This window comes from Chaetura pelagica, unplaced genomic scaffold (genome assembly GCF_000747805.2).
Source record: "Chaetura pelagica isolate M959 unplaced genomic scaffold, ChaPel_1.0 scaffold927, whole genome shotgun sequence".
NCBI lineage: Eukaryota > Metazoa > Chordata > Aves > Apodiformes > Apodidae > Chaetura > Chaetura pelagica.
In genome coordinates, this window is record NW_009954109.1 from 162453 (window position 1) to 177283 (window position 14831).

The 14831-nt window shown below is 41.7% G+C and overlaps 1 protein-coding gene across 1 annotated transcript; it reads left to right on the forward strand.

Annotated features, from left to right (window-relative positions):
• Positions 1-6819: 6819 nt before the first annotated feature.
• On the forward strand, positions 6820-7716 carry LOC104393073 (tubulin polymerization-promoting protein family member 2-like). The gene is made up of 3 exons (XM_010002533.1): positions 6820-7032; positions 7192-7345; positions 7503-7716. The coding sequence occupies exons 1-3, from the start codon at positions 6863-6865 to the stop codon at positions 7689-7691; spliced, it is 513 nt and encodes a 170-aa protein (XP_010000835.1). The 5' UTR covers positions 6820-6862; the 3' UTR covers positions 7692-7716.
• Positions 7717-14831: the final 7115 nt, after the last annotated feature.

Genomic DNA, 14831 nt, shown 5'->3' on the forward strand with positions numbered 1-14831 from the left:
ATTGGCTTCATCCTGGCTCAAACCAGGACACCTTTGCATCAGGTTGGAGTGCAGAGCTGTATCTGACTGATCTCTACTCATGCTATGCCTGGAAGATGTTAGTTCAGTCAAAACTGAAACTCCCTTCCTGTCGACTCTGGCCATCCAGAAAGCCACTGGCCACTAAAGAAGCATGTCAGCTAACACAACACTTCCCTTTGGAGTTGTTTGAAAGAAAGGGTGCACAGCTTCCTGTCTTTGCAGCTTGCCTTCACAAAGATGTTTGAAGTCTGAACCATTGACTGACCTGACAGTGAAGAAAAGACAGGGTCTTCCTCTGCAAGCTGCAGTGTGTTTTGAAATAAGATGGCAGTTTCCTTAACAGTGATAAAAGCAAAACCTGCTCCTCCCCTTTTTTGTCTGGTGTTCTAGACCATCCTTATATCTGTTCTTGGACTTTACAATCTGCTGTTAACAACTTCATTTACTAAGTAGGATGCGGAAAAAACAATGAAGAAGGAAGCTCTAAAACCTAATGTAAATCCTCATGTGTTGTTTAAGTCTGGTTGTGCTCAGTGCTTTTAACTGGGTTGTCTAAGTGATTTCTTTTATGGAAGGCAAAGTAGAAGAGAAGGTAAAAGCATTGTGAGATGACAGTGCAATACTAAGACTGCAGTTTGTGAAATTGGCCATTGTACTGCTTAGTATTTCTTCAGAAAATAAGGTCAAGTATGGTGCTTTTAAATGCTAGTTAAGCCATGGCCTTTATGGACTAATATTGAAGAAAATTGCTTTTTGATAAAATAAGGTGCAAAAATAACACTGGTAATTAGTCATTAATGTTTTTTCTTCTTTTGCTTGAAGTTGAATTTTAAAAGCTTCAAATAGCATTCTGTGATTCAAATAGGATTGTGCAGGTGGTTGAAAAGAACTTGTATAAATGAGAATATCTCAAGAAGCTCATTGTGTTTGTTCATAAACATGCTAAGTGACAAATGAGGAGGAAGTCTGCCTATCCTGTTTGTACTTGATTCATGGCAGCATCTGCAGGTCTGAATGGCAGTACACAACTGATGGCTTGCAAATACTTTTTGATAAGAATTGGAGCAATTTTGCAGCTCAAGTTAAAATAGGGATCTAGAATTATGTTCTTTTCTCCTTTTTCCCCACACATCTATATTCTTTCAGTAGAGACAACTAAAGTCACTGCCTTTTAAACTTGTAGTATGCACTACATTCTCTTACTGTACTTTAATTTTTAATTAAACTTTGTTCTCCATATATTCAAAGATCAGGAAAGGGACAATTTGACTGCAAAAGAACATGTTCTGAGGTCACACAGGGGGACTTGTGAAATGGGTACAGTTCCACATCTGATTTTTTATTCATCTGCATCCTCCATCATTTGAGGATTTCTGCACCTAGCAGCAATCCAAGCAGGTTATTTTGACAGATTTAGAGTGTTTAATACAGTAATTGGAGTCTCACTGCTTTAATGTTTTCATTGAAAAAATTTGTCTGATTGTGGCATTGAAAGGGAAGTCTTACGCTATGCATAGCTTTAAGTGAAAATAAGATTTATGTGATTATGGCAGTAGTTTATAAAATCTAGCAAAGAATAATTTATTCCTTTATTCATAACCACAGAAGTTAATATTCTTGCTTACAAAAATGTCTCAGACATTTATATTTTTCCTGGATTTCTGCTATTTTGCAGAGCTAGTTTGGATTGCTTCAGAATTACAGATGCCCTATCTTCTTGTTCTTTTGCATCTCTTCACAATATTATTTTTCCTCAAATAAATAATGCTGGTTCCACGCAGATGGTATCAAAGCTGTCTTCCAACTTTTCTGCAGATTTATATAAGTAATTGAACAGAACACTGAATTCCAGTCTTGGTTTTGCAGCTAAGCGTTTTACTGCCCTACAACAGAAGATTTAAACAGTTTAGTATATACTTTCATAACATGAGAATTTTATTTTAATCATAGAATCATAGAATTCTTCAGGTTAGAAAAGACCCTTGGGATCACTGAGTCCAACCATCATCCCTACTCTACAAAGTTCTCCCCTAAACCAGATCCACCAACACCACATCCAAACAACATTTAAACACATCCAGGGATGGTGACTCAACCACCTCCCTGGGCAGCCTATTCCAGTGTCAAACCACTCTTTCTGTGTTTTTTTCCCTAATGCCCAGTCTAACCCTACTCTGTTGCAGCTTGAAGCCATTCCCTCTTGTTCTGTTACTGATTACCTGTGTAAAGAGACCAGCACCAACCTCTCTACAATGACCTTTTAGGTAGTTGTAGAGACTGATAAGGTCTCCCCTCAGCCTCCTCTTCCTCAAACTAAACATTCTCAGATCCTTCAAGCATTCTTCATAAGATTTATTCACTAGGCTCTTCACCAGCTTCCTTGCCCTCCTCTGTACTCGCTCCAGCACCTCCATATCTCTCTTGAATGGAGGTGCCCAAAACTGGCAGGAGTGGCCTCACCAGTGCTGAGTACAGGGGGACAATCACCTCTCTACTTCTGCTGGTCACACTATTTCTAAGACAAGCCAGGATGCCATTGGCTCTCTTGGCCACCTGGACACACTGCTGGCTCATATTCAGCCGCTTATCAATTAGAGCCCCCTGGTCTTTTTCTGACAGACACTTTCCAGCCACACTTCCCCAAGCCTGTAGTTGTGGCCCAAGTGCAGGACCCGGCACTTGGTCTTGTTGAAGCCCATGCCAGTAACACCAGCCCAACAATCCAAGTCTCTCTTTAGAGCCTCCCTATCTTCATGCAGATCAACGCTTCCATCAGCTTGGTGTCATCTGCAAACTTACTGATAATATGTCTCTATGTCCTTAATATACTCTTTGTCCTTAATGGTGCATTTGTTCTGGGAACAGGGTAACTTTGTGTGTGTCTGTTTGGGGTTTTTTGTTTTGTTTGTTTTTGCTTTTGTTTTTGTTTTTGTCTCTCTGATGATCTTCTTCTATTACTTCAATGCCTGTCTTATATCAGAAGCTTCAGACCTCCATAGACGTGGTTTTCAACTGACCTCATGAAAGACTGTCAACAGCTTCAAACACTTAACTAGTTACTTGGGACTAAATTGTGTACTCTGTTGGCCTGACTTTGTAGAAAACCTTGCAGTTGAGAACAGTATTTGTCATGTAGCCATGAGATAATTGAAGAGCAAAGACCTTAGGCATAATTATAAAAATTAATCTCTGCATTAACTTCAGTCTGGATAAAACAATTTTGCTGTGTGATTTGTTGGTTATGTGCTGTTCTAGAGAGTATCTCTTTACAGACCTGTCCTCCAGGTTAAATGAATTTAGTGATGGCAAACTGGCAGAACACAGGAGATGCTTTCCTTTAGAAAGGTCTGTGGGGTGTCAGTGGGGGAATTTCCAGCTCTTGGTGTTAGGCTAAATCCCTTTTCATGTTTTTATTGAGGAGCTGGAAATGCGGGGAAGATTGTTGTTAACAAAATTGACATATAACATCAGGGACAGAGATCTGCTAGAGAAATACTAGTATAGAGAAGGAAGGAAATTCCAGAGCAGCAACCTAGCCATTTGCTTTTTTCTTAATAGGGTGTGTTGGCTAATAAAAACCTTGACCACAGGTGCTGTGTGTGCGTGCGCATGTGTGTATGACTTTTTTTTTTCCCTCTCAGGGACTGGAATACAAGGATGGATATAACATCATTTCATTTTTTTGTCAAATGTTGATGACCTCTGGTGAGCTTCTTGCATGCTTGCTCTACCTACAACATATACGGCTGTAGATAACCCTTTGCCCTTGTGATCAGGTACGGAGTGGATGAGACCACCCTTTAGGGCCATCCAGATCAAAAAGTGTGAGCCTCAGCCTCCCTGGCAATCCCTGCAGGTTTGGAGACATGGTGGGTTTAAACTGTTATTCTTTGTGGCTTTGCTGAGTTCATGGCTGGGGAGCATTATCACAAGAGCTTTAAGGGAAGTGACCTTTTGTTTTACTGTCACATGAAGGCTGGGAAGAGCATAAACCAGTAAGTTATGAGCATCTCAGAAAAGATCTGAAGTGGTTTTGAGCTAAAGGAAAAAAAAAAAAAAAAAAAAAAGATGTGAACTCCTGATCTTGATATTTATGGGCATTTTGCTACTCACTCTACAAGACTACTGCCTTCTTTCTGGATCCTTCAGCTTTGCTTAATTACCTCCAGCTAGACATATATTTTTCAATTACAAAAAAGTCACATGCTCTAACTAAAAGAGAGAAAACAGTTCAGTTTCAAAAATACATTCTGTCACAGAAAAAAGACTCCTTTCATGGATATAAGAAACACACGCTCCTCAAAAAGATGCACATTTGCCCCACACATTGGTCATTCCTGTCACACATTACATCTTAGTGCCTCACTTCTTCCCTGCTCTCCTTGCGCAGGGAAACCGGCATTCATGCTGAAGCACAAAGTAAGCTGCCTGCAGCAAGGAAAGAGGAAACAGTTCATTGGTGTGACCAGCACTTGTCTAAAAGGTAGAAACTGCCCTGCTACTAACGTTTTTTTGAGTTTTACATTGACATCCTTAGCTTCTGCCCTGGGCTCAGCAGCAGCAAGTGGTGCTGCAGAACTAGTATGCTGAATGGCTGTGCCAGGACTGTGATGCAGTTGTCCCCCTGGCACGGTGGGATGCCAGGCTGAGTTCCTCAACAATGGCAGTAAGCGGCACCAGGAACTTTTTTGCCATTTCGTCCTTGCCTGGACCATATTCCCTGCAGAAGCTTCTCAAGGCTGATGGCTTCCTGGTGCCCTTCAAGCAAGACGTGCCAAAGAGCAGACAAGTTCCTCTAAAATGTAATTGGTGAAGATTTATTGTCAGCCCAAAAGAAAGACTTAAGTCATGTGTAAGTGCAGGAGTGGTGAGCATGCAGCAGTACCTGGAAGGTTTTCCTCCTGGAATGGACAGAGCCTGACCAAGATTACTCTGGTGCTTTGGGCTTGCTGTGACAAAGAACAACATTGGAAAATGCGTAACTGTTAATTAGTGGTAAGAATAAAATATTTCTGAAATATTGCATATATATATATATATATGTATGTATGTATGTATGCATGGTTTCCTCTTGCTAAGAACAGCTTAGGGAGAACAAAATAAATCAATCAATGAAGGCACATTAGCTTGTTCCTACATGGAGCACAAACACAAAAATGCCATTTTTTTAGCAGTGTGGTATCATTGTGCTCTACAAAGTATGACTTCCAGAGGGTAAGCTGAGCCTTATTGCTGGCTTGACCATCCCAGATTCAAATTCCAGCAACTTTAAATTTGTTAGCTTTTGAGTGCAAAACTGTGTTTCTCAATATTTATTTATTTTTTCAGCTGAAGTGTGTTGTGTCTCTCCCAATTCCCATCCTGCTTTTGGAGTTACTGACTTCCTGGTAACCCCCTAAGGCATGTGGGCCCATCCCCTGGTCAAGACACGAGCGTGCTGACAGCAGGTCTGCTCCTTGAGGAAGGAGAAGCAAGGACTGGTTGCATTTACTCATAGGGATAAAAGCCCCATCCCTTTGCAGTACATGTCCCAGTATGGATGACCTAACCAGTGTGTGATGCCTACACTAGATGAAGAGTGTGAGGTATTTGTTTTTCTGTCCCTCAGTGGGCTGAAGGTCCAATACCTCCCCAAGGGGTTTGGACTGCCACATCTCTGGAGTCACAGGGTTGTCACCCCCCCCCACCTTCCGCCCTTCCACCCTCCTCCTTACATCCCTTCCCTTCTCCCCCCCTCCCACTCTCTTGTGGTGGAGCCTTCCAAGCCTTGTGACATGCACGGGTGCTGAGGTGACAATCACCCAGTGAGGTACAGGATGATTCTTTGGGGGCAGTTCCAGGTGCTCACTGCCTCCAGGACAGTAGCGCAATTGCCATCGCCATTATCAACAGAGCCAGCTCACACAGGTAAGGTTGGTCCACAACTCCAGGGATAAAGGGAAGGGCACTGGGAGGCCCCTGGCCAGGTAACCCAGAGCCCACCACTGCCCCCTTCCTGCTCACAGCACATAGCCCTGTAGTACAAGCCTGCCTGATTTTTGCTCTAGAGGTATGCAGTTCCCACACACGATTTATGTTAAAAGGCAGCCTGCCAATGGCAGCCTTGAGAACCAGAGCCCCCAGGGGGAAGTACAAGGCTGTAGGAGAGACTGGGTATTTCAGAAAGGTTCAAGGGTGTCTCACAAGTAGCAGGAGCTGGCTGCTCAGGCTGTGGTGGACTGATTTGAAGTCCGAGTGATGGTTTTTATCTTCTCAGAGATCCCTGATAGCTGGTTGCAGTGGTCTAAGTTGACCAGTAGCAGTAAGTTGTCAGAAGGACAACCTAATGGAGGGAGCAGTTCAGGGAATGAAGTGTGACAGGGAAAGATGGAGATAGGTCTTTGGAGGCCACTTGCAAGAAGGTCTGTGAGATTTAGACAGTCATGTGAGGCCTTGAAGAGAAATCTGGACTATCATAAAATAACAAGCAAAGCATAAATCAGCTGACAAGTGGAGGCATTAGTTACTGAGATAGTCAAATGGAAATCTGTGTTTCAAAAATGTTCAGAAGCTTTGGATGCTTTGTTTCTTACATGCAGCAGTCACTAATTCACCCCAGAACCCCAGCTCTACCCTGTGCTTTGCCTGAGGTCCTAACCTGTCCATGCCCTGATTCTGCTGGGACCACATATGTCAATACCTGTATGGTTGTCATGGTTATCCTAGGGTGGAGAGATAACTGTGGGTGGTGTCCCTAGCTCTGCTGGAGATGATGTGCATGGGACATTAATGTGTGCCTAGCAACTGCAGAAGATCATTCTCACCTCCTTCCCTGCCGACTTCTTCTCTCCACAGCAACAAGATGTCGGAATTAGAAAATTCTTTCCGTAAATTTGCAGTATATGGTGACACAGCTGCCAGTGGCAATGAGATGACAGGGAAAAACTTCTCTAAGATGTGCAAGGAGTGTGGAGTGATGGATGGGAAAGCTGTGACCAGCACTGACATTGACATTGTATTCAACAAAGTCAAGTAAGTGTGACAGGGAGGCATGATGAGTGGCACAGATGGGTGGGAGGAGGAAATGGCAGAAAGCAGGCAGACCCTCATATGAGGGGCAGCCTTGGGTATTGGCAGCCCACTGCCACCCAGCAGCAAGGTAATTTTTCTCTTGATCACCCCTTGCAATAGGACCAAGGGTGCCCGCACCATCACCTTTGCTGAGTTCCAGCAGGCCATGAAGGAGATCTGCTGCAAGCGCTTCAAGGGCAAATCAGCGGAGGAAGCGTTACAGGCTGTGTATGGCCTTATTGAAGGGAAGGAGCCCGGCAGCGCGGGTACCACGGTGAGTATGAGTTTCCTCACCTGCTGTGCACCATGAGCTGCCATGGGACCATGCTTCCTTGCTGTAGGGATGCATGGTGTCCTGGCACCTGTGGGAAAGCTTGTTTGTGAGCTATCTCCTAATGTCAGCTGCCTCTTGCTGGCCTCCTTTCTTGCAGAAAGCCACTAAGGTTGGTGGGGTCGACAGGCTGACGGACACTAGTAAATACACTGGCAGCCATAAAGAGCGTTTTGATGAGAGTGGCAAAGGGAAGGGTCTTGCTGGACGCCAGGATGTGACGGACAACAGCGGCTATGTTGGAGCCTACAAGGGAGCTGGCACATACGACAAGACGCACAAGAACTGAAACTGCTTAAGGGAATGAGGACCTTTCCTTAGTGTAGAAAAGGCAAATAAACTTCTCATGCAACCAGCCTTCTGTGTCTCAAATCCAATAGGGTGGGAATTCACAGGGTGGGATCCGGAGGACTCCGAAGAATGGTGCAGATTCCCTATCCAACCATGTTTCGTGGTGGGGTTAAATCCAAGCACAAGCTAGCCTTCTGGGGAAAATTCTATGGGACAGCTACACCACTGCCATTACACTACTTTGCATTTCCAATGAAGGAAGGGCTGGAGAAAATAAACCTCCCTGAGCAAGGTCAGGCACACAGAAAACACTGGAGGAGGTATGACACTAAAGGGATTGCAGCTGGTGGAGAAGGCCATACTAAAACAGTGCAGAGAGAAACAAGCTAGCAAATGAAGAGGAACCACAGTGACTGGCCCCAATCTCATAGTCTCCTTGAAGGCACTGAGGGGATGGAAAACCAGGAAGGGGACAGGAAAGGTTTCTGGGGGAAAGCTGATGTATTTCCCCTCTGTGTTTGCTTACTGCTTATCTTTATTTTTCAATACCAGAACCAATAATTTAAAGTTTATGTTAGTTGGCAGTAAACTGTGAAATTCAGACTGAAGACTGCTGCTTTGCCCACAACAGTAGGAATGAGATATGGGAAAAATGAAAATAATAGCACTTGAGCATATGTGAAAAATAGGCCTTATGTCGGCTTCTTAATTTTTTGTATAACTCAGATCTTTAAAACACACTCAAGGTGGCCCTCCTCAACAATGTTTTGTTGGTATATCATATCCTGTACAACAATTCAAGCAAAAGTACTGGAAATTAAGAGATTTCAGGATGTTTGACAAAAACAAAAAACTAATGCACTCAGTAAAAGAATGACAGAATATTCTCACATAGCTTTGGTTAGCATAGCATTTTTTATTTAAATGCTGTCAACAGATAAATGCAATAAATACTAATATTTCAGAGGTATGATTGCTATTCCTGACACTGTCTCTTAATAGTTGCTGAAGTGGCTCTATTCATCCTCATGCTCATGAGATGGTCCTATAAAAATATTGCTGAGAGGCCACAGGACTGTATGATGGTGCCTCTGGACACAGCTTTTCAACTGTTTTCTGTGCTTTAGTCTGTAAGTTTAAGTCTCTTGGTCTTCCCAGATGAAGGGCTGACTGATTTCTTCCTCACAACAAAGTCACTGTATGAGAGAGAGAGTATATCTGTGCTACAGTGTAATTGAAGATAAAGGTTTGAGGTTCTCCCAGCATTTTCCATGTCACCTCACTCCCAAACACTAAGACACATAGGGTATTAATTAGTATGTTTCTGCTGATTACTGGTGGCCAAGCAGAAATGAAATCCAGATTCATGGGCCCAGCAGGGTAGTACCACCAAATAATACAGTTTCAAACAAAAAAAAATGTAGGTACCAGCAGTTTCACAGCTCTATCAGTGTCCAGGCTTGGTGTGGAATCTGTTGTCTGCATTTGTTCTATCGGCATGTCAAACACCTTGGGACCTTGTCATTTTTGGGGCAGGGAAGAAAAGGACTGCTCTTAATAACCAAGCAAACCTTCAGTTTATTTCTTTGTTCCAGCCAGTTTCCTTGTAATTAAATGACTCAAGAAATCGCCCACATAAAAGTTCTGCACACAAACACAAGAAAGTATCATCTTATTAGGGCTTTTTGGTTTGTTTGTTTTGTTTTTTTTAAAAATTATATATAGCTGGCATGGAAAAAGCTGCAGGAGCTTCAAAAACAAACTGAGAGCTTTGTGCTTGTATAGTGTGAGTTCTGGTTTGCATTAGCTCGAGTACAATGTGACACTGGAGGGTGAATTTCTGAGACATGATTAATTCTGTACTTCATTCTGTAATCTAACTTGTGTAGTACTCCAGCACCAACAAGAATCACTTCTTGTCCTGCCTATTCCTTATAAGTAGAAACCACAAAAAGATGAGGAATGTTATGCTCACCCCATATGCCAGCTACAGAGTGGACAGATAAAGAAAGTCACGGTTGACATAAGATTTTAAAATAGTACCTGACTACTGCATACCCCTGGGGAAGCAGTAATACCAATGGATGTAAGGTTTTAAAACAGCAAAGCTATGTATCAATGACAGAGTAAAAAAAAATAATCTGAAAAAAAAATATTAAAAAATATGCTCTGGTGCATTGGGAGCCTACAAAACCTGAGGTGCCTCCTCAGTGCAAAGTATGTGTCTGGATTCTGTTACGCCACTGCCACCTGATAGTAAATATCTGTACCTTTCTGTATTTGCTTGCTCAAAAAGGCCATATTACCTGGAAAAGCAGCCATACTGGGAGAAAGAGGTTAGGAGCCTTCCTCTTGCTGGTGGTTAAAGTTTATTGTGCATCACTCCTCTGTGCTGTTCCTTGAGTGTCAGAGGTAGGAGGAGGGCTTTGGGATAAGGCTAGCTGCTGGTTCTCCTATTGTAATTTAAGCATGTGTTTGCATAATAATCAGAATAATGAGGCCCTAGAAAGCTGCTGGAAGAGAAATGTAGCTGCTCATATATTTAGTTCAGTTTGGAGGATTTGCAGAAGTGAAAATCTTGATGAAACACAATGACATCAATAATCAAGGTATTTATACCAAGCTATGGCTGTGTCATTACTGTGGAAAATAGGGAAGCATTGCCTCCAAATTACACAGAAAAACAGGGAAAAGAAACACTAAACCAAGCCAAACAGTCAATTTACAACTGCTCCAAAGCAGAGTGGAGAAAAATACCTTTAAGTCCTGGTCTTCGGCAAGTTCAGTGAGCGTGTTTCTCCGTGATGTATCACTGACCCTACAGCCATTCCCCTCCTTTCAGTTTCCTTTTCTGCCTTCTGGAAATATGACCCAAAACCAGTATTAGCAATTCTTTACCAGCTGGTCATTGCTTCAGGCTACTGGAGGAGGGACCTGATACCCCAATCAGATTGAAAGAATTTGGCAGCATTGATGAAATCTGCACACAGAGTACGATCTGTGTAGTAAAAACTGAGGCAGTAGGATAGAGTGTTACTGAACAAAGGTAGGCAAAAAAATGACTGGAAACTGCATGTGGGTATGTGCATGTGAGTGTGTGTAATGCTTTTAAAGCAAAATCTTGAAAAAGGCCTCTGCTACCTCTTCTATATCTCAGGCATGCCATCACAGTTTTGGAAATCTTGCTGTTGCTAAAGTGGGCACAATCTCACTTCATCAAAGCATGAGGAAGACAGAACAGATGTTGATGTCAATGCAGCCACTGGCTGGTGGCGATGGGACAGGATGGACAAACAAGTATCCATGCAAAGTAACACTTCTGCTGCAGAGTGGACTGATGGCTCATACTATATTCTGTGGCATTGACTGCTCCTTTTTCTTTTTTTTTATGTTCCAGATTGCATTTCTATCATGGCGGAGGCATGGGGAGCCCACCACTCAGCTTACTGACCTGTTGTTGCATGGTCTATGCCAGGTGTCCAGCTGTAGCTGCACCTGGATGGCAGTGGGACTTCTCCACAAGCACTTTGATACAGTTAAGCAAGCACTTTGATACAGTTAAGCAAGGCCTTGACCTAACATGCTCTTACCCTGACAGTGTAAGGGAATTGTGATGATAGATGGATGCGGGGCATTAATGATCTATGCACGTTTATATTGGACTGGTCATCCAGGTGCTATTTACATTCAGAGTTATAAATTTAATGGACAGCACTGTAATACTTTCCCCAGCTGCCTCTTGTTTCTTCTGCTTCTGATTATTGAGAAATGCACACATCTCCACTGCCTCATGGAAGCAGTTGTTTATGCAGTGCAGTGTTTATTACACGCAGTGGGTACACCAAGTGGGTATTCACCTCAATTAATACATACATGACAGAAAAGAAAAATGCACATTTGGAGATGAATGCATAGTGGCTTCTGAGAACTCTGGGTAGTTGGAGGACTGCTGTTTTCAGTTGGGTTTGCTCCACATCACACTGACTGTTGTTTCACAGGAATTCCTTGTGTAATACAAGCCTGATGGAAGATCTGTAATGCCACAGGCTTGTCTCTTTATTCCAGCACTATTAAGCAGTCTTACAGAAGATGACTTCTTCCTCTACACACTTAGTCTTTCTGATGGTTGCTGTGTGCTCCACTCTCATTCCTCCTCTCCTTTTCCAGCTGCAAGCCTTCACAAGATCCCTGGCTGTCACAGGTAAAGCATTTGCAGCTCAGCCCTCAGTTGGTAGTAGTGGCAGCATACCTGCTACCAGTGGGCCCACAAGCTGCCCCAGCAGGGAAAGCCAGGACCCACATGCAGTTGTACCACTGTCTCGTGTCACGCTATGGCACACAGCACTGGGACATGCTGCTGAGAAATAGTGATACTGATTCATTAACTGAGACTTTTACTTCAGAGTCTGTAATCGCTTTAAGTCTGATACTGTTTTTCTCCACTTCTGTTTTAATTCACTGTCAAGAAAAAAATTTCCCCTCCTATTTCTTCTTTTTCTGCATGAATGTCGTGAGCCAATATTGGGGGGCTACAGTTTCCCACAATGACTTACAGGACTTCTGTGCTCACTAAATTCAGGGGTGATAATTACAATTGCTGACTTGATGTTCCCCTGTACTATTCAACCCAGATGCCACCCTCATTCCCTTCTACACATGTGAGGGACATACTGTTTATCTTTCTGCCTGCAATCTCCCACTGCTGTATTATTTGAAAGACAAAGGAACACAGATACAGAGTCTCAGAAATCTTTGTTAATCATCCACAACTAGCCATCCACATTATAAATCACTGACGATTTGTCCTCACATAGAACTTTGCTTTGCAGCAAGCAGCTAACGGACAAACAATTCCTCTGTACTGTACAGGCAGAACAACAGCAGGGGCCAAAGGGAGTGTCAGAAATCCTGTGACAGGTGCATCAGTCCAACACTTCAAGTATTGCCACCTATTGGCAGGGCCAGGCTACACAGCTGTGCATAAGATGTGTACCTCATCATACCTATAGTTCTGACTGTAACAATTTCAAAAGTGACAATTAGGGGTATTTTTCACAGTTTGATTTAAACTCACCTGCTTGCATACTCTTTTAAGCAGGTGGAGCTTGCCCGAAGTTAAGTACCTGCTTGAAGAGTTACATTTTGACCTCTGTTTTTCATCATTCAGAGTCACATTCAGTCTCACACAGCAAAAGATAAGGTTATGATCTCTTAGCTGCTAATACCTAGAACAGTTGCCTATGCCATGTGATATAATGTGACTTCAATCCTGCATAGCTGATAATGCAGAAATCTCTGGTTAGCTGATACGCTGCACCAACTCATGAGACTTCTAACCTTCCAGATCCAGCACAGTATTTTTGAAAAGCAGTACCTTAGAAAGGTTGAAGTGTAATAAAAACGTGTACTTTGGGAGATTTTCCTGCTAGTCCTGAATAGCTTTGGAAGCAGTCCAGGCTTCAGTGGGCTTATCTGTCATGCCAGGTAACTTTCATTGTCAACAGAATAATCTCTACCTTCTACAATTATCACAGTAATTCAGTAAATATACACACTGTACACAGCATCAACATTTTTTAGAAATCACTTAAATATTAAGGGACTCTTGTTAAAACAAAATTTTTTATAGTGTTTTTAGTTTCAATTTTAAGACCTAATCCTTTTACTTCACAATACTCTATATTCTGATGGTAAACTTTCATAATAATGAAGTTAAAAATAATCAAGTAACACCAGCAAGTGACATTCACTCAGAAGAGAGGGGAAGAAATATTCCTCCAGTTTTGCTGTTCAGGTAACACTTTAAGAGATACATATACATATATATATATAAAAATAGAGTGAGAGTGATATCTCTCAGGAATATTGAGTACTGTCACTGGCTAATAGATATTTGTGCAATTTATTTATAACTAATATCCCCATGAATGTACTAATTACACATGTAGAGCTAACAACTTCTCAGCAACAGAATTAAAACAATGAAACACCTTCATATAACTATGGCTAACTTCTACTCAAGCTATTCTTGTAGAAAAATGTTTCCTAAAAACAAAGCAAAAATGAAATAATTTTCAAAGTAAGTAAAGTTTGGTCACATTTGAAACATGGTCTATTGCACTCTGTATCTTTTAGTAGCATGTGCTTTCTTGTGTCTTGCATTACATACTCAAGATTAAACTATCAAAATCATCATGTGTTTTTTGAAAAATAGACCATAAACTTACTAAAAGGAAAAAAATATTACAGTAACTCCTACATTTTTAGAGTAATCTGCTTTATGAAAATTATTACACACTTTCTCACCCTAACTGGCCACACAGTGTCTTTGCAAGAAAAAAAATACTGTTGCATCTTTAAGAAACTCTGTTCACACAACAATTCAACATGTATGCTCTAACTAGCGATATCCAATAAATATATCTAAAACTTATTTTTTATATACTTCTAAAATCTTTATATCTAGTAGAGGCAATATATATAGACTCCTGAGATATATGTAAATGCCAGTAAAGTAACTGCTTGAGAATAATAAGTGATAGAAATTTTAACATCTGTAATATTTAAAATGAAATTAGAAAAATTAAGCATCAGGATAAAAACAGAATCAGAAGTTGACTACATTGTCTGTTATTACCATCGCTATACTTGCACATTAATCAAGATGGTTGGTGTGCTACAAAAGAGTGAGAAAAGAAACACCACTTCCTGAGATGCTCACAGGCATTAATATTGGGACAAATACTGTATTTAGGGCTGGACAAAAGTAAATTCTATGTCCATATGCCTGTTTAAAAATATTTAAACTAGCAGTGAAACTCAGCTTTAGAAACCACAGAGCAAGCTTCAGAATTTCCAGGTTTCACCAGGAAAAACACAGTCCTCTGGGCTTCCATTGAGATGAGGAATGAGGGAAGCTAGTCACAATAAAAGGAGATTATAATGTCAGAAATTCACATCTCCCAGTTCACCTCTGACTGTATTACTACTGAGAAGAATACGAGTTGGTACCCCCCAGGGATCTGGGGGTAAAATCAAACGTACTCAGTCAAATCAACTGACACACTTTCACAGTTAATTTCCTTCACAGTGAGAAATGTATATGCTATCCTTCCTTGAGGACGGGGAAGGCTGGAAC

Coding starts and splice junctions, on each gene's coding strand:
- LOC104393073 (XM_010002533.1), top strand. CDS start 6,863: ATGTCGGAATTAGAAAATTCTTTCCGTAAATTTGCAGTATATGGTGAC. Junction 7,033..7,191: donor ATTGTATTCAACAAAGTCAA/GTAAGTGTGACA, acceptor CCCTTGCAATAG/GACCAAGGGTGCCCGCACCA. Junction 7,346..7,502: donor CCGGCAGCGCGGGTACCACG/GTGAGTATGAGT, acceptor CCTTTCTTGCAG/AAAGCCACTAAGGTTGGTGG.